Source organism: Diabrotica undecimpunctata, chromosome 5 (genome assembly GCF_040954645.1).
Source record: "Diabrotica undecimpunctata isolate CICGRU chromosome 5, icDiaUnde3, whole genome shotgun sequence".
Taxonomy (NCBI): Eukaryota; Metazoa; Arthropoda; class Insecta; order Coleoptera; family Chrysomelidae; genus Diabrotica; species Diabrotica undecimpunctata.
The window spans coordinates 107,533,221-107,558,134 of record NC_092807.1 but is presented as its reverse complement, the minus strand read 5'-3'; the positions used below and the strand labels follow the sequence as shown (position 1 = coordinate 107,558,134).

At 31.8% G+C, this 24,914-nt stretch overlaps 2 protein-coding genes across 3 annotated transcripts in view; one reads left to right on the top strand and one right to left on the bottom strand.

Annotated features, from left to right (window-relative positions):
* Positions 1-325: 325 nt before the first annotated feature.
* LOC140441666 (C-type lectin mosGCTL-7-like) lies at positions 326-8,652 on the bottom strand. Its single transcript, XM_072532533.1, has 4 exons — positions 8,449-8,652; positions 5,595-5,647; positions 5,401-5,509; positions 326-676 (listed from the first exon to the last, which is right to left on the bottom strand). The coding sequence occupies exons 1-4, from the start codon at positions 8,531-8,533 to the stop codon at positions 447-449; spliced, it is 477 nt and encodes a 158-aa protein (XP_072388634.1). The 5' UTR covers positions 8,534-8,652; the 3' UTR covers positions 326-446.
* A 5,308-nt stretch (positions 8,653-13,960) lies between these two features.
* LOC140441661 (C-type lectin mosGCTL-7-like) overlaps positions 13,961-24,914 on the top strand; it is a 48,061-nt gene continuing 37,107 nt past the window's right edge. The window contains exons 1-3 of one of the 2 annotated variants that reach the window (XM_072532528.1): positions 13,961-14,102; positions 20,016-20,101; positions 21,275-21,383. In XM_072532528.1, the coding sequence (XP_072388629.1) occupies positions 14,015-14,102; positions 20,016-20,101; positions 21,275-21,383 (283 nt within the window). In that variant the 5' untranslated portion in view covers positions 13,961-14,014. The remainder of the gene's footprint in view (positions 14,103-20,015; positions 20,102-21,274; positions 21,384-24,914) is intronic. The other variant, XM_072532529.1, reaches the window with a different exon arrangement.

Here is a 24,914-nt window from a genome sequence, read left to right as displayed (position 1 = left end):
GTTATGTAGTTTCACTATTATTTTTTTTTTGCTTCAGGTCAAATACCAATTTCGGCGCAAAAATTTGGTAATTTGCAAAGTTTGAAAAAGTTCTGTGGAAAAGAAGCTCAGGATTATTTTTTACCTCACTGGTGCACAATTAATTAAGAATATGGGTGACATTTTTTATTTCGTTCGATGAAAAAACCTTTTAAAATAATCGAAACAATCTTGTTATTTTCTTATAATATTGGATCTATTAATTTTGTTAGTATAACTATTTTTGTAGACGTAAAATTGTTTGTACAATAAAAATATACTTAAAAAAAAACAAAATTGTTATACATTCAGGAAAAAAACGGGCCAAGTCAATTTATATTTTTTATCAATGTGTTACAATGTAGAGATGTAATTAGTAACATTACAAGCTGCACCTACGATTTAAACAACCGGTTTAACAATTCACATCACAAACCTATTTCGCAAACTGCACGTAAGCCTATATAATGTTCATACAAAGTTTTCCAGCGAAGTCCGGTTAACCCATTATATATCATTTCTATACGTCTTCCCGTGTTGACTGGTTGATTGGGATACCAGTTGTAGTAGGTGATTGGACGTCCTGTATTTTTCCATACCCACCTGTTCTGCACTTTGGCTCCCGAAGTCCAAAACCCATATTCGGGTCCATTACCATCTGAAAATAAAAATATATAATACACGCAGTTCGGGAAGTGTATAAATCTGATTTATAGTCTACTACTTTAAGGTTAGTTTCATGTTTCTCTCTTACGCTTCATTTCCTCGGAGGATACAGGTTTCAGTCCTTTATTCCAACAAATCCAATTCCAACAAAACCTTCAATAAGCGAGACTATAATAGCAGAATGGTTGTCAGGCATTAAGTGCAGTTATGATAACACCAGAAATGTTCAAGGGTACAGAAGAAGCCAATCTAAAATTACTTCACCCCCTCTGTAATCAAATATGGATGATAGACAATAGCCCACTGACCGATCGTAATCTACTATCTGGACGGTACAGAACATAGGCAGCTCTCATAAATAAGACAATTAAAGAAAGATTTCTCTTGCAAAATCTATCTTCTGTAGAAAGATACTACTACAAATCATCAATGAGAGACTGAAAACTCTCCTACAAAAAATACTAGAAGAGTAGGCCGGATTTGTCAAAGGTAGAAGTACGAGGAAGGATCGCAAACCTTAACCGCAGACTGTACCGTAATGTTAGTGTGCTTAGACAGAAACTTGTCCAAATAATAAGTAAACTTGAGTGGGATATATATATATATATATATATATATATATATATATATATATATATATATATATATATTATATACATATATATATATATATATATATATATATATATATATATAAATAAATATATACATATATATATATATATATATATATATATATATATATATATATATATATATATATATATATATATAAATATATATATATATATATATATATATATATATATTATATACATATATATATATATATATATATATATGTATATATATATATATATATATACATACATATATATTATGTATATATAGTGATCCTTTCCCAAGTTAACATGCTCCTTTTCTAACTTGTACTGTGTGTACTGAAGACGATCAATAGTCAGAAATACGTATATACGGTTGCCTTTCATCGATATACCTTTTTTGGTTTTCTGTTTTGCGAGACATGCCTACTTTTATTATTCACTCGCATTATCCTTTTCCATATATATATATATATATATATATATATATATATATATATATATATATATATATATATATATATAAATTCTATGAAGAACTAGAAGCTGCATACCATTCATGCCCAAAGAATGACATCAAAATTATTTATGGTGATCTCAACGCAAAAATAGGAAAAGAGCAACAATACCTACCAACTATAGGTAAGCACAGCCTTCATGAGGTATCCAATGACAATGACATCAGACTAATAAATCTAGCAACTTCCCTTAACATGGTCAGTGCCAGCATATGTATTCCAACAAAAAAATATTCATAAGGAAACATGGAGATCTCCAGATGGGGTTACAGTAAACATGATCGATCATGTTATTATTGAGTCTAGACATCACTCAGACGTAACAAACGTATGCAGCAGACGAGGGGCAAATGCAGACTCTGATCACTACCTAGTGGAAAGTAGAATAAGAGCCAGAATCTCAAACATTAAAAAAAAAGGGATTCAAAATTGAAAAATATGAAATAAAAATCTTTGCAGACAACAGCAAAAAGGCAAAATACAAATAATATATAAAAGGAAGGCTAGAAAACAAACAAAACCACGAGGATATAAACAGAGAATGGGAAGCGTGTAAAAACAACATACAAGACGCGGCCAAAGAGACCCTGGGTCTACAAAAAAAGCTTAAATCAACTGAAGGACAGTGGTTCGATGAAGAGTGTCGTAACATAACAGAGAGGAAAAATAATGCATATCAACGACTACAACAACGACATAGAACACGAAAGGCAGAGGAGGAATATATAATGCTAGGGAGGGAAGAGAAGAAAATACATCGCAGAAAGAAAAGAAAACACAGAAAAGAACTAAATAAACCATTAGAAAACAGAAAATTCTACTAAAAACTTAACAAAAGTAGAAAAGAATTTAAACCAAGAACAATGATGTACAGAGACAAAGAAGGAGATATAGTAACTCAACAGAGTGAAATATTACAAAGATGGACAGAATTCTTCAAAGAAAAGTTTGAAAACTATAAAGATGCACTATTATGATGGAATTATACTGGATCAAACGGATACCAGAGAAACAACCCCCCTTCAGTAGCTGAAATGCAAGAAGCAGTTACCAGACTGAAAAACAACAAGTCACCTGGATTAGACAACATTAGCGCAGAATTAATAAAGGAAGGCGGAGACTCCCTATTGAATACGATACATGAACTAATAGTGAACATATGGAATAATAAACAACTGCCACAAGACTGGAATACCGGAGTAATTATCCCACTACATAAAAAGGAAGATCAGCTTCAATGTAAAAACTACCGAGCAATAACGCTACTAACTGTGGCATATAAAATATTGTCAAAGATTGTGTATGACCGATTGAGACCATATGCGAAACAAATAGTTGGGGGATATCAATGTGGTTTCTGCAGGCAGAAGTCCACAGTAGATAAGATCTTCGTCTTGAGGCAAATCTTGCAAAAGACCAGTGAATTTAATATAGACACACATCATCTTTTCATTGATTTTGAGAGTGTCTATGATAGCATCCATCGAGAATTTATGATCCATGCACTAAAAGAATTTAATATTCCAACTCAACTCATTGATATAGTAAAAGAAACACTTAAAGTACAAAGCAAAATTCAAATTCAAAACGCACTAACAGATACAATCCATGTGAGAACGGGTCTACGACAGGGAGATGCCCTATACTGTATTGTATTCAACATCACATTAGAGAAAATAATTAGAGAGTCAAAAGTCAACTCCAGAGGAATAATAATAACAAAGGGTGTACAAATATTGGTCTTTGCAGATGATGTTGATATCATATCTAGAAGCGAAAGAGAGATGAAGATAAAGAACAATAAGGCTCCAGGTTCAGATGGAATACTTGTAGAAATGTTGTAGGAGGGGAATGAAATTATTCTCGAAGAATTGAAAAAACTTTTCAACGAATGTCTTCACAGAGGAGAAGTACCAGATGATTGGAATGAAAGTTTGACAATACTTCTCTTCAAAAAGGGAGACAGGGGAGATCTCAAGAACTATAGCCCAATCTCCCTGCTGTCCCAAATGTACAAACTGTTTATGAGAGTAATAACTAACAGGTTAACGTCGAAGCTCGATAGCTATCAACCGGTAGAGCAGGCAGGATTCCGAAAAGGTTACAGTACAGCGGATCATCTTCTTACAGTCAGAACTCTAATAGAGAAAGCCAATGAATATCACTTGAACTTATATATTGGCTTCGTTGATTATGAAAAGGCATTCGACTCCATAGAACTTTGGGCAATAGAGAGAGTGGGCAACAACTGCAGGATAGACTCCCGATACAGCTCATACACAATATTTACAAGAAAGCTACAATGAAAATACAAGAAAACCAAAGCTATACCAATCAACAGAGGAGTTCGCCAGGGAGATGTTATCTCACCAAAGCTATTCACACTTGGACTTGAAGACGTGTTCAAAGACATTAACTGGGCAGATAAGGGAGTAAATGTTAATGGAAGAAAACTGGGTCATTTATGATACGCTGATGACATTGTAATATTCGCTACAAGTTTCGAAGAACTACAGACCATGATGACGCAACTATTTCAAGCTTCGGAAAAAGTAGGTCTTAAGATGAATTTGGAAAAAAAAATAATGACAAATACACCGAACATTCCAGAAATAACATTGAACGACATAAATTTGAAAACAGTAAGCGAATACATCTAGCTGGGACAGATAATGAAAATTAACAAAGAAAATCAAACTGCCGAAATTACCAGAAGAATAAGGTTAGCGTGGCAAGGATTAGGAAAACTGAGTTGGATCTTGAAAAGCACTAAAATAGAACAGTATTTAAAAACCAGAATTTACGATCAGTGTATCCTCCCTATACTCACGTATGGTTCACAGACGTGGACACTCACCAGGTCCAATATGGATAAAATAGTAAAAGCACAAAGAACGATGGAAAGATCAATGCTCGGGGTGAGACTTATAGACAAAAAACAAACAAATGGATTAGAAGCAAAACGAAAGTAAAAGACGCAGGAGAACATGCTGTCAAATTAAAATAGAGCTTCGCAGGACACAATGCCCGACTGAAGGATAAGAGATGGAACCACGAAATACAACAGTGGAGGCCATGGTTAGGAAAGAGAAGCAGAGGAAGACCACAAATGAGATGGGCTGATGATATTAAGAAGATCGGAGGACACAACTGGAAGCAAGTGGCACAAAATAGAAGACTCTGGATTGATTTGGGGGAGGCCTATGTCCAAAGTTGGATTACTTAAGGCTGAAGAAGAAGATATATATATATATATATATATATATATATATATATATATATATATATATATAGAGAGAGAGAGAGAGAGAGAGAGGGAGATAGTTACACCGCAATTATCTATATGTAAATGTTCTGATACCTAATATAATTATGGTATTGGTACATAAGTCCAAAGCCTAAGAATTAAGGATTTGAACAAAAAATTATTCATACCTGCGATTCCCACTTACACTACTAAAAATAGTGATGCAAACAAAATATGTCCCCCTCTTGCATTACTGTCCTAGTCGTAGATGTTATTTGGTAATAAAACCGCAGATACAAATTATTTTTTTATTTCGATTTGTGTTGTGGGTCAAATTCAGGATACTTACAGCGCTCCTTCATCTTTTGGTAAAGAAAATTATTTTCTTGTTCTGATTCAATACTGACGAGATCCATGTTAAGAGATTTACAATGTGCCCATGCCTCCCACCAACAACCCTAAAAAAGTAAGAAAAATAATACTACGTTCATCCACAAATAAAAGTTTGCATTTTTTTAGTTTTTATTATAATATGTAACTTACATGAAAAGTATCTGCAATAAAGTACTGACTGTTACCAAAAGTTATTAGATTACCTGAAAGTAGACATTAGGTTATTACTTACAGTACCATTTTAAATAATTTTATATTTGTTCTCAGTTAAAATATTGTATTATTTCTACATAAATGGTCCCATCCGCTATTTACATCTGTGTATCAGTGTATATATATTCTATATCTAATGTGACCATTCTGTAGATAATAAATTGGTAAATCAACCCGTGAGAGTCCTTGTCAGCTCTGCTATCAGGCGAGGTCCCCTGCGATTGGGAAATGTAGCAGGGATACTTGGCGTGGAACAAAAACAGACATCTGGTATTTGGTATAAAATATTGAAACATGAAAATGGTGAATAATGATTTATATTTATGGTCGATACCTGGGTATCGCCAGAGCACGTCTGGTGCCGGCGCTAGACGTGACAGCATGCGGACGTCGGTGGCAGGGTGTTGAGAAGGCGGGCCCTTGTCATACAATCAGCTACAGCCCAACAACAACTACAAGGGAGCTAAACAACAACAAGAGCTCCACTCGCTGAAGGTGCTGCGCTGGAACATCAGCCGAAGCTCACTCAAGTAGGACGACCGAGGCAGCGCATGAAATGGACTCTGTTTATAAACGAAAACATTTTGCGCTTCTATTACAAGGTGACGAAGAAAGGAAGTGTGGTCGAGAAACGATCGGCTATCAGCAACATCTGTATGCCGAATTTTGCAGGAAGTACCCAAAAATTCAAGTATCTGAACAGAGAAGATCAGATCAATACCGGGTAATTATAAGAAATAATCTTATCTCAGACAAGATGCGATACCATCAGAAGAGAAGTCAAACGAGAGACTCATAACCAAGAGCTAGTTGTAGATCAAATCCCTAATGAGCAGATTCCTGATTCCTCTTTTCATTCAAGAAACTCAACCTGTTAATACAAAGCAGGACAACAACTAATTGCACGATAGACTGATAAGTGAACTGGCACGTGCCGTACAAGAATTAAATACGACAAATCCACTTAGCAGACCACCGCTACTAAAAATAAATTCTTGTAAGAAACTAGGTGCGCTGTTACAAATTGTGATCACTGAAGTCCTATCCACTTATATCGTGCCCAATCCATAGCCAAAATATTTTGACGAAATGCCCCTGAAGATACTCAGAGCGAAAGTACTTGGGCAAGATTTTTATAGATGAACTGTGCTCGATGTCTGCCTTTTATTTGAAAAATTTATATATTCTAGCACTCAATTATATGTATATATATATGTATATATGTATATATATTATATATATATATATATATTTATAATATATATATATATATATATATATATATATATCTATATATATATATTATATATATATATATATATATATATATATATGTATATACCTATATACATATATATATATATATATATATATATATATATATATATATATATATATATATATAATTTTAACTATAAACTTTACTGACAGTAAAGTATACACTATACATACACTATGCTCACAGACCAACCAGTGGTACATAATAGACCGGATCTTATATTAGTATAACTCACTAGACAGACAACACTAATAGATGTGACGATACCGAACAATAATAATCTGCGTGTTAAATACAATGAAAAAATCGCCAATACCATTCTTCTGGCAATACGCCATACTTCTTACCATTCATAGAGATATCTCTTCAAAGGAAGACAGCTTAACAGCTATCTCGGATCTATAACTAACAATGGCAACTGCGAAGAAAAAATCCGGAGACCCATTGGTATGGCAAAAAATGAGTCGCTTAACTAAAGTTTGGAAAGACATATCTATCTCTCAAAAACTCAAGACGAGACGAATGCACTTGTATTTTCAATATTTCTATACTGAGCAGAAACTTGGACCCTTTGGGTACAAAGACGCCAAAAAATTAATGCCTTTGAGATGTGATGTTGGAGAAGAATGCTGCGTATACCTTGGACAGCTCATCGGACGAACGTTTTCATTCTTAACCAACTTGCCATTAATAAAAGGTTATTCACAACCTGTCTGTGTAGCGAATTCTACAGTTCTTTGATCACGTGGTTCTCGGGGGTCCGACCAAATTCAATATTAAGCGGGTTACTCATTCTGGGAAGCGCTCAAAGCAGCCGGAGATAGAAATGGAGAAACACTGTTAGGGGTATTGGAGGAAATCACGATCCTCAGTAATGGGAAAACAAGAGAGAAATGGCAAATGATAAATGTACAGACTTCTTAAACACGTGCGGTAAGCTACCCTCTCCCGTGTGCCACTCTGGTGCTGCAAGACACACATGCAGTGGAGGTCAGGGCTTACGAAGGCAGTTACGAGGATTTTTTGTGGACTACAATGGATCTCGTTATTATATAGAACCTGAAGATTTCTGTTTGTGATTATATGACGTTCTCGTTTGTGCAATTTTGTGTTATATATTGTTATTTTTTACTTCTTTATGTTGTAATTTTTAAGATGTGTATATAACATCCGATAAGTAACTAAATAAAATAAACAATACAAGAAAGATTTTGGATAGATTAGGTATACATATTAAGGAAAAGCATAAAAGACAAACAAAAGGCTGCTGTGGTTTTGTATTCTCGTCGTTCTGATCACAAACAATCGTCAGTGTCAGTTCTATCTGAAATGAATCAATACAAATCAGACAAAGAAAATGTGGTCTAGGTCTTCGATTTTGTTATAAAATTTACAAACAAAAGTCACTAAAACAATAGATAAAGTAAAAATCCACGAATATCCATGTAAAATCATCCAGTATCATAAAATTTATATTAATTCAATTTTAAATCAAACTTATGTATTTATTACCTGGTAAATTCTTATTTCCTTCAACGGCATTTTCCTTCCATATTAATACGCACAAAAATAAAAATACTGAATTTTTATTAGTCATTTTATTTGACTGGCACTACATAAAACCACAATAAAACTATGTACGAACAATTTGAGCATTCCGTTTTTATATATTATATCTCTGCATCGGCCCTTTTAACCATTAATTAGCCTTTAACCTAAATGTTTTAGTTTTGTAGATAAAGATGTTTTTAAACTGCGTTTTGGAAAATACGACTGTTCGATAAAAAAATGTTGGCAACAAAGACCTTATCAAAATTTTATAGATAACGCTCTTTTGAAAATATATTTTAGGAAAGTACGTCTGATACATGATTAAAAACAATTAATTCATTTAAATAGTATTCCATTCATATACCTTAATGACCTTTATTACAGACGCCAACTTTAAATCAAATGTTTAAATTTTATCTCAGGGTTCTTTTGTGAGTTCAGAAATACTTTTGGACTTTTAATAGGTTTCAATACATACAACAGAAATAGAAGAAAATAAAAGTCAATGTTTGATACAATTAAAATATATTGATAAAATATGTTGAATCATATTTAACCTATAAAACAAACCAAACATATATATTGCTCCATTCCTATCGTAACAATTAAAAACTGCACAGCCAATATTGATTCGCTTTACTAAATAACCAATACTACTTAACTATAAATTATAATAAAAAAAAACGGGTGTGGCAGTCCAGTGCGACTGCCGGTAGAAGTTATACTTCTATACACGCATTCGTCGTTATAAATTTATATGGGAGTCAATCTGCACAATCATTACATAAGTAATGCTATAAGAGAGAGCGGAGAGAGAGAAAGCGGTAAGAGAGAGCGGAAAGAGAAAAGAATTAGGTATAAAGGTATATGGTGCATCGTTTGCTGTATATAAACATTTGACCTGTAATAGGAGTATAGTAAGTAAATGAAGGATTAAATCAACATTTTAATGAAAATATATATTTTTATTTTCATATATGTATAAAAGGAGTTGAATGCAACAAAATTGTTTTTTACACACACTCTGCAGTAAAATTCATTGTTAATTTTGTAATTAATATAAAAATACAATACAATACACTGCCACATAATTCAATATTATAATACAATACAAATTAAAATGCAATATTCATAAGTATTTAAAAATGACAATATACATAACTTACTTATGCATATGTTTAGTTTACCATGATAATAATATTAATAAAAAAATAATAATATTAATAAATATTAAATATGTTTACAAAAGAAACATTTTTATTCTCGAGAGAGAAAGAGAGAGAGACAATATATCTTGTCTCTCTCTTACCTATATCTTACATATGCAATGATTTTGCCGATTCACTCAATATATATACGAATACACACAAATTTCCAACGACGAAAGCGCGTATATAAGTATAACTTCAAAAAATGTTTGTGGGAGATAAAAATAAAAAACCAACAACTCGGATTATGTTGTAAATTTTCATTCACTTTAAAATTTAGCATGTTTGCGTAAATTGCATATATTTAATAAGACTAACGTGGGGTTTTTAAATATTTCAAAAATAAAAAAGGAAATTCATATTGGGATTCGAACTCACATATACCAGCGTATAAACCAAACACGTAAGAAATTTGCCAATTAGACATGACACTAACGTATTTCAAAATTGACAGTTCTCGGTCATACAGTGATTTATTGTAATTAATATTTTGAAATACAAAAGCCTAAAATAATTAAGAACATTTAATAAATAATACAAAACATATCACATAAATAATAATATTATTGTATACTATATTATATATATATAATATATATATATATATATATATATATATATATATATATATAATATATATATATATATATATATATATATATATATATATATATAATATTAAATATATATGCAAAAGAAACATTTTTATTCCCGATAGAGAAAGAGAGAGAAAATATAATTTTTGTCTCTCTCTTACTCATATCTTACATATGTAATGATTTCACCGATTCACTCCCGTGCAAATTTCCAACGTCGACCGCGCGTATAGAAGTATAACTTTGCGACCAGGAACAGAATATCCCATCAAACATGAAACTTCTCCTCCCTTGCCATTTTCAACCAATGATCTTTTAGTATTTCAAACAAACACACAGAAATCTGTTTCTACGAAATCCATTAAATTAATATTTTCTTGTTTTTGATACACACCCAACTATGGCATCTGCATAAATTAAATTTCTAAACTTTCCCATTTTTGACAAGACAATAGGTGAACACGGTTAATCGCGGTTTTATATTCTCCTCGTTAAAAAAAAAAACAAAATCAAATCATACAATATTTAATTCTACCTAAAATCTTAAATCTATTATCTATCACAATCTAAACTTTATTCACTAAATTTTGTTTACACACAAATTTTCACTGTAAAGTGTCTTTTTATATTAACTGATACCACATACTTGTTTCTATAAATGAGTCTTTGTCAATATTCTCCACATTTTAAAAATCCCATGTATATTTCTGAATCATAATATATATATATATATATATATATATATATATATATATATATATATATTTATGTTAGTTTTGATATTTCCGCGGGAGCTGTATGTTATATCAATGGTATTCCGGGTTTGACTCCGCGTTAAATGTTGTTGGTTTTGAAAAAACTTCCACTCGAACATCGACAAGAAGCAGACCATCCAGAGAAAGCAGACTTGAAAATGGCAAGTGAGATCTTGCCGAAACGTAGTCAAAATGGTTTTTATCAAAACCAACAACATTTAACGCGGAGTCAAACCCGGAATACCATTGATATAATAAATATATATATATATATATATATATATATATATATATATATATATATATATATATATATATATATAACAAGATATAGTTCTCGCAAGAATTGCGTTAAAAATTTATTACTCGACGTTCCGGTACCCATTTTGGCTAGATCAGTTCGATTTGTCAGAAATGTTCGCGCTAATCCCCACCCCAATTTCTTCGCCAATCCCCACTCTAACCCCTACGTCAACGTCTACCCAAACCACGTCATCATCGACGGTATAAATGAACCGTCATCTGTTCCCAGTGGCAGTAGTGAATTGATTGGTGATCAGTGTAGTAGTGTCTGAGTGTCGGGTGACTGAGACCCCGGAAGCCTTGAAGAAGACATCAGAGAGGATGTCGAAAGCTCGGCGCGATGACAATCATATATATATATATATAAATATATATATATATATATATATATATATATATATATATATATATATAAATATATATATATATATATAAATATATATATATATATATATATATATAAATATATATATATATATATATATAAATATATATATATATATAAATATATATATATATATATATATAAATATATATATATATATATATATAAATATATATATATATATATAAATATATATATATATATATATATATATATATAAATATATATATATATATATATAAATATATATATATATATATATATATATATATATATATATATAAATATATATATATATATATATATATATATATATAAATATATATATATATATATAAATATATATATATATATATATAAATATATATATATAAATATATATATATATATATATATATATATATATATATATATATATATATATATATATATATATATATATATATATACGAAGTAACAAGAAGTCCAGAGACCTCTCTCTGATAGTAAATTAGGTGAACCGCAAATTCAAAGCCTCTTACTAGAGACTTTTAACGACGCTAGAATTCCTTTTACTTCAACATGCATCTACGATTCACCTTTGAAAATTACTATCTTTTTCGCTCTTTACGTAGAGAAAGACGTTTAAATGAAAGATTGCATTTCATTTCAATCGGAACTCCACCATTGCTCTACACGTGTTTCGAGTTATTCAACTCATCATCAGGAGCACTTGTGGAAGTTCAACTGAAATGAAATGCAGTCTAGTATTTGGTTATTATAGCCAAAATAACAGCCAAGTACGCTAGCAGCGACACTGGACTTCTTGTTACTTCGTATAGATGTCGCTGCTAGCGTACCTGGCTGTTATTTTGGTTATAATAACCAAATACTAGACTGCATTTCATTTCAGTTGAACTTCCACAAGTGCTCCTGATGATGAGTTGAATAACTCGAAACACGTGTAGAGCAATGGTGGAGTTCCGATTGAAATGAAATGCAATCTTTTACTTTCATATATATATATATATATATATATATATATATATATATATATATATATATATATATATATATATTGTTATGAAATATACATGGGATTTTTAACATGTGCAGAAGAACAAAATTGACAAAGGCTCATTTGTAGATATAAGTAGGTATGTGATATCAGTTAATATTCAAAGAAACTTTACGGTGAAAATTTATGTGTAAAGAAAATTCAGTGAACAAAGAACAAAAAATTTTAGGTAGAATTAAATATTGTATGATTTGATTTTGTTTTTTTTATAATGAGATTATAAAGCAACGATTATCCGTATTCAGCTATTATCTTGTCAAAAATGGGAAAGATTTATGCAGATGCTATTGTAGGGTGTGTATCAAAATCAAAAAAATATTAATTTGATGGATTTCTGTGGTTTGTTTGAAATACTAAAAGATCATTGGTTGAAAATGGCGAGAGAGGAGAAGGGATACGAATACGAGGTTGATCTGATACGAAAGCAGTCGAAAATACCGTCTATTCCTGGTCACGAAAAGAATAACATCTGAAAAAAAAAAAGATATTGAATGCCGGTGAATTATTATCGAACGGTAGAAGAAAATTAGGTTGTGTATATTAAAAAGAAATTTTGTTTTCGAAATTGCTTGAAAAAGTGGTAGCAGTTGGCGATTCGATTTGTACTAAATGGTAGCAGTGCAGAATTTAATGTTAACATCATTTGTGAGTACCAATAAATTATCATTGCATCGGGAGAAGCTAAGGCTAGGAGAATTAGTATCCAAGAAGAGATAGGAATTTTGGTTAGGATGTGAGATTGAGATTCTTTTTGGGAGCAGATCCAAAGAAGGGAGTTTAGCTAGCGAATTGACAAGAGAGTATCCGAGTAATTTTTAGCCTTAAAAATTAAGCAGTTTATTTAAATTTGAGAACATTGCACAGAGATATAAATTTTTGAAACGGAACAGAAAATAATTATATTTATAAATTTATATTAATGTCTATAAGTTTTTGTTAAGTAGTATAGGTAACATTTTGGCATTTATTTTATTTCCTTCTATTTCTGTTGTGTGCATTGAACACTATTAAAAGGCAAATGTATTTCTGAACTCACAAAAGAACCCTGAGATTAAATTAATACTTGTTTTTAATCATGTATCGGACGTATTTTCCTAAACTATGTGTTCGAAAGAGCGTTATCTAGAAAACCAAAACAATTTAAGTTAAAAACAAATACTGAAAAAAAAACGCTGATACATACATATATAACGAACTTTCCAGACGATATATTATTAAATAAAATGTGTAATAAAATTTCAGTAGTGTTGTTTTTGTGCGTAATAATATGGAAGGAAAACATCGTCGAAGTCAGTACCGAGGGTTTAACAAGTAAGAAATACAAAATCTTTATTTTAAATTAAACTAACATAAATTTTTTATATACGCTTTGCTACACAAGGTTGGCCACAATGTTGGTGAATTTTTCTCATGTCATTCATCTTCGAGCATATAGGTGCTCCAGTTACTTTTGGATTTTTCCTACCTTTCATATCTTATGCATGTCAAACTCTATTCGCGATATATTTTTTTTCCAAGATATTTTGAACAATTTTCAAAAGCTAGGTCTCAAATATCTCAAATTTGTTCATTCACGTGGTTTTAGTACCTACCGAAGTAATGATTTTCTTCTTCTTCTTCTTTTTATATAGACATGACTCTGTCTGTTTTTCAATGTGCCTCCAGTAAGTTGTCATTCCATCGTTTGCGTGGTCTTCCTACTGATCGTCTTCCTATTGGGGAACCGTCTCTTGCCGTCTTTACTACTCTATTTGTTGTCATTCGGCTTATATGATCGTTCCATTCTACTCTTCTATTTCTTACCCAGTTTTTGATCTTCTCCACCTTGCATCTATGTCGTATATCTGTACTTCTAGCTCTGTCCCATAGTGTCTTACCATCAATTTTTCTAAGTGTTTTCATCTCTGCTGTTTCTAAATTCCTTTTTGTTCTCTCTGTGACAGGTCTTGTTTCTGCCACGTATGTCATTATTGGTCTGATGACTGTTTTGTAAATTCTGCCTTTCGTTTCTTTTCCGATATTTTTATTTCTCCATATTGTTTCGTTTAGGCAGCCTGCGTCTCTGTTTGCTCTATTCACTTGATCTTCCACTTCGGTCGAGCTTTCCGTAGCTACATAATGTGATGTCTAGATATTTAAACTCCATCACTTGTTCTATTATCTGACCTTCCAGCTCCAATTTACATCTTAGTAAATTTGCTGTTATAACCATGCATTTTGTCTTTGTTGGGGAAATTAACATGAACACTGCCTGGGGTGATTGCGGGGTGGATTGAGTAGCTCTGCGGTTACTACAGCCGGTTCCAAGCCCGGATAAAATGTGGAGGGTGATTGGCAAGGTTAGCAACCTACCAATCGTAAAAACAAATACTGCTCAAAGAAGTAATGATTTTGTGGAATTCAATTCCAATATTGTAATATTGCTATTTTTCTCTGTATTAATGTTAGTGTTCAGATTTTTTAGTGTATATATGGCATTCGATATTTTGAAAGATATCAAGTTTTTTTACTAGTTTAGATAAGATTAATATTGTGCTCCAGATCGTAACTGTGGTTTGTCGGAAAGTCGGAACATTCTCATTTACTAAAATATTCTTGAGTAGGTAAAATTTTTTTCTCTTGACTACCTTCGATTTAAAATTTAGTTTGTTGGTAATAAAATTCTGATCTTACACGATATTGGACCATATGTGTAGCACTCTATGTTTAATATGGTCATTTCTGTTCTTTTCTTTCTGTTGAAGTCAATTTTTTCCTTGCGTATTATTTAAATTGGTCTTCATTAATAGCTTTTCTTGGAATGGCCTGTGGAGGTTTGGAAGGCTCTAGGAGAAGAAGGGGTTGTTGTGTTGTGTATAACTGTATACAGAAAAAGCGAACATTCAGAGTTGTAATAACTATAGAGGGATTAAGTTAATGTCACGCACAATGAAAATTTGAGAGATATACATTTGGTATTTATAGATATTGAGAAGGCGTATGACATAGTTCCTAGACAAGAGCTATGGAGATGTATGAGTGAAAAATGATGAAGACACGGTGGAAAAAATAAGTAGGGAAGAAGATAAAGGAACAACGACCCCTTAAAACGGAAAAACTGAGGAAGAAGAAGAAGAAAAACAATTGCATTTCTTCTCTATGCATGTTTGTAGAATCTAGTGTAGATAAGTATTTTCAATATTTTTCCTAGTTGTTCTAGATGAGTTATTTCCTTGTGGCTTTCTTTCTTCTTCTTTTTTTCTTTTGTCTTTCATTGGTTTCAATAGGGAAATGATTATCACATGCGTTCAGTTGTTTGCAAAGTATCCCTTTTTCAGACAATAGAAGAGCTGCACAGGTATTTCCATAACTTAAAGGCTTAGATTTATCAGCCTCTGAGACTTGGTTTTTGCCTGTCCGGTTTTGCGAGGTTTTGATATAAAAGTCATCCTTCCACGCTTTTCATGCTATCATATTTAATTTTTTGTACAGAAGACCATTGGTCTTTTGTAGAAGTAGTAAATAAATTTATTTCGGCTTTGTTGATTTATACTATACATAGTGTAACGAAATAGCCCATCTCCGATACGTCATAATTCTTAGAAGGATAAATCTAGAAAATGTAAGAATTGGCATTTCAATAGCGCCCGTCTTTCGATGCGGTTTCGATGAGACGAATTAGAGGTGGGTCTACATCCGAAGATTCGAGAATAATACTTTTGGTATATATACAGATTGAACGAATTTAAAACGGAACATATAATTTAATATATATCTGTTTGAACTGCATTTGAAATAGTGGACCAATATAAAACTTGGACAAAAATAAATCCATGCCCGGTGATAGACATTGTATAAAATATCGTTCAACTATCTGTCTCCTTTAAAGGAAAGAGGAGCTTACCTAATAGTCGGAGAGATAGAGCCGAAATTTTGAACTGATAAGTAATATGACATTTCTCTATTGGAATATATTCATTGTAACTGGGTTAAGACTTTGCCTTACAGGCGGACGCCCCTCGTGGTACAGGAAGTGGCTATACACGGATGAAGTTGTATTTTTTTTCGGAAAAATTAACGATCGATAATATGGCTGAAAATTTGCCCAGAGTAAGATCTTGGTATAACTAGACGAAATCCCAAAGGGCGGACGCGAGAGTGGATACATAAGGGGTGGAGGACAGGGATGAAATTGCAATTTTTTGGGGAAAAATTAACGATAAGTAATATGTCCGCCATTTTCATGGGTCATTATTTAGCCCCTAAAAACTCTAAATCCAAAAGAGCGGACAGCTGGGTTGGTACAGAGAGCCATAAAACGGGGTCAAATGTACCACTTGCCTGCGCATTTTAGGCCTCGGTAACAATTTTCAAACTGATTTTATTATGATATTTTTATACCGATTGATTTGAAAATTTGTATGCTCACTTCTGTTACTATTCTGAAAAGCGTCAAGTAGAGTTTTCCTCAAAATTGTCCAAAAAAATTTCCGTAAATGAAAATTTTCGTAATTTTTTGAGGTAAAATCTAATTTGTAGAATCCTTTCGATTTTCTGTCAGTTATACCATGAATTTTTCCAAAAATTTTCAAACGATTTTTCCGATAAAAAAAAAATTTAGAAAAACTTTAAAAATTTCGTCATTTTTCTCACTCTCACTGATGTCATCACTTTCATCATCTTCGTCACTTTCACTTTCAATAATATCACATTTATTATCTGCTTCATTTTCAATCACTACTTCTCGAATTGATTCTGGCATCTGAGGTCCACTAAACCATTTGAATTTATATGTTTCATCTTGAAACTCCCAACCATGTTCTTCAACAATCAATTCTGTTTGTACTTTTTTATGAGCATTTGTCCAAATATTTGAAATATAATGGGCTCGCTGTAGATGTTGGTGTAATTCATCTTGACATGGTGGTAAGCTTGAAGCATCGAAATTTTTTAGTTTTTTTTTTAAAGGGCTCGTTCATATCATGCAACTTATACTGCCGGTTAAATAGTGAAAATCTGACATCGTTTACTTTTCTTTTTGGAATTGTTCTGTGTTGTGACACAGAAGTGACATATGAAAGTTTCTAAGGTTTCAAAAACTTCATTACAATCGAAGTCAGTTTCACCCAGTTGGATAAAAGCATTTGATACTTATTACATTTAGCGCATGCGTCTAGAATTACTGATCTAAATGGAACGCGCATCATTATTATTTTATTATTTTAAAATAATGATGCAAAATTAATGTCCAAATAGAATTTGTAAAATTATAATTAACTAATGAAAAAAAAAAAATTCAATCAATTTGAAAGTTAAAAAAAATATTGAAAATATCTAAGTACAAAGTAAATTTCAAAACTTAAAAAATTGATAATTCCACTATTAAATTGATTTTTATTAATAATTATTTGTAAAATGTTAAAGGAATTCTACAAATTGAATTTTACCTATTGATAAATAGAAATAATATATTTTGTATTTGATTATTAATGTAATAATAAATTAAATTTTTCTTATATCTGAACAACCATTATTTATGCAATATAAATTTAAAAACCTTTTTATTGTAATAAAAAATAAGTATAATTACTATTTGTTATACTAAAAATATTTAATAGTTAACATTATAAAATTACTTTAATTTAATAAAATATCAAATATCAAACATTTATTCAATTAAAAATTAATTCGTAAAATATTTATATTTAAGAAAAAAATGTGATTTGTAAAGTAAATATGACTTTAGTTTGAAAAAAAACATTATCATAATATCATTTTAAAACTACAAAATATTCTATAAAAGATTCCGACGATGACGTAGAGTTTTATTAAATGTTTTAGAAAAGTTTTTCTATTTTTTTTTTCTTATCGGAAAAATCGTTTGAAAATTTTTGGAAAAAAGTCATTGTATAACTTACAGATAATTGAAAGGATTCTATAAATTAGATTTTACCTCAAAAAATTACGAAAATTTTCATTTACGGAAATTTTTTTGGAAAATTTTGAAGAAAACTCTACTTGACGCTTCTCAGAATAGTAACAGAAGTGAGCATACAAATTTTCAAATCAATCGGTATAAAAATATCATAATAAAATCAGTTTGAAAATTGTTACCGAGACCTAAAATGCGCAGGCAAGTGCTACATTTGACCCCGTTTTATGGCTCTCTGTACCAACCCAGCTGTCCGCCCTTTTGGATTTAGAGTTTTTAGGGGCTAAATAATGAGCCATGAAAATGGCGGACATATTACTTATCGTTAATTTTCCCCAAAAAATTGCAATTTCACCCCTGTCCGCCACCCCTTATGTATCCACTCTGGCGTCCGCCCTTTGGGATTTCGTCTGGTTATACCAAGATCTTACTCTGGACAAATTTTCAGCCATATTATCGATAGGTAATTTTTCTGTAAAAAATTACAACTTCATCCCTGTATAGCAACCCCCTGTACCACGAGGGGCGTCCGCCTGTAAGGCAAAGTCTTAACCCAGTTACAATGAATATATTCCAATAGAGAAATGTCATATTACTGATCAGTTCAAAATTTCGGCTCTATCTCTTGGACTATAAGGAAGCGATAAGTGGTTTGACAGCATAATAACTGCTTGTGTAGTCTAGTTTTCACAGTGATTCTAGGCAACCTATTTGGGTGGAGTTTTGACTTGTTCTTGAATGAATTCAGAATCCAGCAGCCCGCTGAAGTATTGGATTTTTATAATATAATTATTTGACAACCTTTTGTTGGCCAATCACCTAAAGCGGAGTTGAGCCGAAATACATTGATTTCGTATGTTCCGTTTTAAATTCGTTCAATCTGTATGTAATAATGTTAGGAGTAGAGTTTAGTTGATAAGAGAGTATCGAACTGTAAACTATAAATAAATATATTTATATAAATTCGAACCGCTCGTTTTATTTAATCTCGCTACAATAGTTCAAATGAGTTTATTGCTCATTTGATTTTATCCAATTTTGCCACTTTTTTATCACACTAATCTTTTCTAGTACTATAAGTCATGGTATCCAGTCCAGTCTGCTGCCATGTGTATAGTAATATCGGTGTTAGCCGTCAGTTTCTATAGGTATCAGCAATTAATGTTAATTTTCGTTCCTCGAATAATACATTAAATTATAATTTCTAAAATGTTTTATGTACCACGAAAAAGCTTATAATTAAACGTTTGTTAGTGTACAAATACAAAATTGGTGAAAACAGTACATGATTTAAAATCTAACGTATGTTTCAGATAATAAATTGGCAGTTCAATCGCACCCATCACTTAAATTATTAACCTTCGGCAACAGTGTGTACTATATTGGACATACTTTTCGGGTAAGTTACTTAGAAGTAAAACATTCATTTACAGGGATGTATTATGTTTTTAGCCTAGAGCGGTTTCGTGGATAAGAAAAATATTGCGCTACTATAGAAAAGAACAATAACTTAGTAGAAGAAAAAATGTTTACCTAAAAAATTGAAATCAGAGTTGGATAATAAAATTTTTAAAACATTAAACATCGGCCGAAATTATAAAAACTAAAAAATGGAGTATCGCCTCATCAAAAATATCTAAATTTGAAGGGGTTACGAAGTAAGCAAATCTACGAAAATATGTTTGTTATAGTCTGCTATTAAAGTTCATCGTATGCGATCGTGAAAAATTTGAACTAACTTCAATTGAAGACGAAAATCGGTCGTAAATGCCAGTTCATGTCGTGAATGTCCAAACCGTCGAATTGTACTATATCGAATATCTGCGGCATTAAATATTTCATATAAATGTGGTCATGGGTCAGAGCATCACGTTTGATATATGCTCAGCTTGGAAAAGATGCTCACTTCTTAAGCCGTGTGGTTTCTATGGATTAAACTTGGATGCATTTCTACGACCTAGAAAAAAAGTAGCAATTAATAGAATCAACATACTCTGGATCTCCAAAGTATAAGAAATTTCGCGTTTTAAGATCTGCTGTCGAAGTACCCACTTTTTTTTAACGTTTGAGACACAATGCAAATTTATTTTCTGGGTAAATTTAGAGCAATGAATGCGAATTACTTGTCATCGTTACTGACCACTCTGTGGAAAAAAATGTTGGAGTAAAGACGCGGAGAGTTGTTAATAGATATTTTGTTCTTGTAGTATAATACCTCTGCGTACAAATCGGATGTTTCCATGCAAAAATGCGTGATATTAGGTAATAATTACTCGAATTACCCTTCTTATTCACCAGATCTGCCCCGTTCGAATGTTGTGTCATTGTTCAAATGAAATGTAAATGTAAAATCTAAAATGTCGAAATTTTTTTCCAATGAAGTGATGATAGAAGCAGTAGATGTATCTGTAGTTTGCTTGTAGAGATAATAATAAAATAAAAAAACTGAAAGGTCTAAAGGCGTTACAGGCATTGCAATAAATGTATCCAATTAAAAAGAAAGTACATTAAATTATAAAATACTATGAATTTCATATTTTATTTTTTTTACAATAATACTAATCCTTTTTAGGGTAACTGGTATGCAGCTGCGCTACATTGCAAATCTTTTAACATGGACCTAGTCAGTATTGAATCAAAAGAAGAAAATGACTTTCTTTTCCAAAGCATGAAGTCAGTTTGTAAGTATTGTGAAAGTGACTCAAAATACAAATAAGCGAATCATACGAATAGACCTATACTTAATGGGTTGAAAATTCGTAGATGAGAAAATTGAAAACCAGGTTTTAACCAGGTGCAGTCTAGCATCCTTAGAAAGTGAAGATAATCAAAGAATAACAAGTAATTACGAGCCCTTGGTCGTCATCATGTTTTCCGAAACCTTTATAAGTTAGCTACTGCGCAAAATAATTATTTCACCGTGAGACCACATCACTGCTTGATCTGCCGCAACCATGAGACTTTCCTTCGTCTTACTTATCTTTTTCCTTTTACGTTTTCTTAAATTGAATTGAATTATACAGCAAAATATATAATATTCAAGTCTAGCCCAAATATTGTGTTTTGCTTCTCTTTATAATTTTTAAGACCAGTCGATTTGTATTCATCAATTGAAGAATATCCTTATTGGAGGTATTTGAGATTCATAATATCTTTAGGATCTTGGAATAGCACCATAATTTGCATTGTGGATTTTGATATCTATATCTCGTAGACCACATGTAGCCTCTCAACATATGCATTGATAGGTTCCTATTTATTAGAAATGGTTTTCATGTCATAAAGGCCTTCTGTGATATTTTAATTTTCTGGTAATTTTGTATCTGGGTAACTTTTATCGAGTATACTATTAAGTTCAAACCTGACTAGACAATCAACTGAATTCAGAAGACTGGGGTTGGAAATTGATAGATACTACTCTGGAACCGATTAAAACTTTACTCCCACCTGCTCCAGAAATCTACTCAACACTATTTTTTGCAATTGTAAAAGAGGTTGTAGTGCCAAATGTGGCTGTAAAAAAGTCGGGTTGCTGTGTTCTCCAGCGTGTACCAAGTGTCAAAATCAATCTTGTTCAAATGTCCAGTTGAGTACAATAGAGAAAGATTTCTGTGATTTTAATGAAAAGACCAATGACTCAACCACATTTGAACAATTTATGAACATCCAGCAAGAGAAAGAGGAAGAAGAAAAAATCGAAGAAGACTTGTCTGTTGAAGTAGACTTTCAAGAGTACGAATCTGATTAAAATATCTAAAGAAATCAAAACAATAGTTAACAAAATAATCAATAGCAATATCAATAATCATCAATAATAAGGTAATATCTAGAACTTGACGGGTACTGTTTCCTTAAATTATCCTAAAATTGTCATGACAGTTAGCGCAGTAGGCGTACAGGGGAAACCACGGTAAAAAACGCGCCGAGTACACTACCTCATAGGTGGCGTGGAAATGTATATATCATGTATAATGCGACTCTTAGAATCGCGATATCTCAGGAATGGTAACTCTTAGGAAAAAAAACCATAAAGACCATGTTTGTAGAGGTTTTTTTAATAAAACTTAGGATTTTCGAGAAAAATCCAAAAAACTTCAAATTTTGACCTTTGACCTCGAATAACTTTTGTAGCACACATACGAACAATGGGATCTTTAAAACTTTATTTGTAATGATACACCCCAGATCTCCACCAATATTTGGCTTTCTCGGAATTTTTTGTTATTTTAAATGTCTATATTGACAAGAGTATGAGGCGAAGGGGATGTTCACAGATGGGAATCTAGCCTCCCTTGGTAACGAACCGCGCAGCTTGTGCTTAAGAATACCGCAATCGTGCGTTTCAATACTAATGTTCCGTGCGTACGGATATATAGTTATAGTGTGGAATTTACACATTGTATAATAGTAGGAGCGCTTTTTGTATCTCGCGATCTAAAGAGCCACGACTGCTTCACTCCATAAAAATATATTGTATTGCAATTACAATATCAAAGTTACACAAATATTAGTTGTAAATAGCGAAATTTAAATTTCTAATCTTTTAGTTGTTAGTAATGATGTATTCACTTTGTTAACATCCAATAATTCTAACAAATTTTCAGTTTTCTCCGGAAGAAGTCACAAAATCGTGATGAAATACTAAGACCTAAAACAAATAGTTTTATTTTTATTTGTGATGTTAGAATGGGTATATCATTATCAATGGGTGGAATGCATAAAACGTAGTATCTGCTAATGCTTCAAGTAATTCTACATTTTTGTAGTACTTGCTACACTTACAAAGCATTTTGCTTTCCTCCGTAGTATTTGCTACTATTTACCAGATACATAAAAGGATGTACTAGGCTTTTGAAGTATTTGCTAGTTTAGTAGAATTTGCTTCAGTTTAGGTGAAGTTGGTGGATGAACGACTTCGGCGTAGGTGTTTTTTGTTGTTGAATTTCTTCATAATTTGTTTTGAATCCAGGTTTTTTTCGATAATTTCATTAAAGGCGGCAGTTAATTTATTCAATGCAGCTTCCTTTCCATGTTTAATTTTTGGAATCATTCTTTTATCAAATAAAATTTGATTATTTTCAAGAAGATTAACAAACAATACTTGTTCATTTTTGTCCTCCCCTAACTCTTTTGTCGCTTCGAAATCTGAATCACTCATTTCTACGCACTACTCACTTATTCTAATAATAATTATTCACAAAACACAAGCATAGGAAAAACCACATGAAAAACTAGTTCTAATACGATTGGTGTGATGCGCACAAGGCCACTACGGCGGGCGCTACGTTTAGTAGTATATCCTTCCGGTCAGTAGCAAGTACTTCGGTTGTGTAGTACGGTCTTTTCAACGAAGCACCTCCTTTTATGTAAAAGAAAATGCTACAAACTAGATACTATTTGCTGAAGCAATAGCATCTACTACGTTTTATGCATTCCACCCAATGTTTAAACGTCTGTTGTTATCTTGTTACCTGTTGTCTGAGAATAGATTTTTTATAATATATCTTTTCCATTCATCGTTTATTTCTTGAGAACCCTATCATCTATGCTTGTTCGTATGCCATACTGTCTATTATTTCTATTTCCAGTTAGTTCCTTTATTTTCTAGTGGATAAGTTTGTCATCATGTTTTTATGCAAGTCTTCTATCTCTTCACATGTTTTTGTAAGCCATTTCTGCTTCGCCTGCACTATCTTCTTATTTGTCATCACTCATCCATGATTTTTGTGGATGTTGGTTTGTGTTTTTTGATTGTCTTCAGTTTGTTTAATTATTGTTTTCAATTCAGACCACAAATTGTCAGGATCTTATTCCTCTCCACTTTCCGTATTTCTATTCTTAAGATCTTCTTCTTATTCTTCTTATTTTAGTAAGTTTATGTCTAGTTTTGGTTCTTTATTTTTTTTATTATTTTTAGTTTATTTTTAAATTTCGCTACAAGCAAGGTGTGGTCGGTGGGAATATCGGCACCGGGGAAGATTTTTGAACTTATAATGCTATTTCGGTATGTTTGATTAATCATTATGTACTAGTCCATCTGATTTCTGATGCAATTTTCTTTATTGTCATGTGGCGATTTTCACGTGTATAGTTTGCGAGCTAGTAGTTTAAATAATGTATTTATAACAATCATGTTCTTTTGAATGTTTATCGAAAGAAATGAGGCGGGTTAGGCACTGAGGGTTCTTTATTTGCCATGGAGGAATTGAGGA

Bases quoted from the DNA above. Each gene is read 5' to 3' on its own strand.
- LOC140441666 (XM_072532533.1), bottom strand. From the start codon at position 8,533: ATGACTAATAAAAATTCAGTATTTTTATTTTTGTGCGTATTAATATGG. The intron at 5,510-5,594 runs GTAAGTTACATA...TTACTTTTTTAG, and splicing joins TTATTGCAGATACTTTTCAT to GGTTGTTGGTGGGAGGCATG. The intron at 677-5,400 runs GTAAGTATCCTG...TTTTATTTTCAG, and splicing joins CCAAAAGATGAAGGAGCGCT to ATGGTAATGGACCCGAATAT.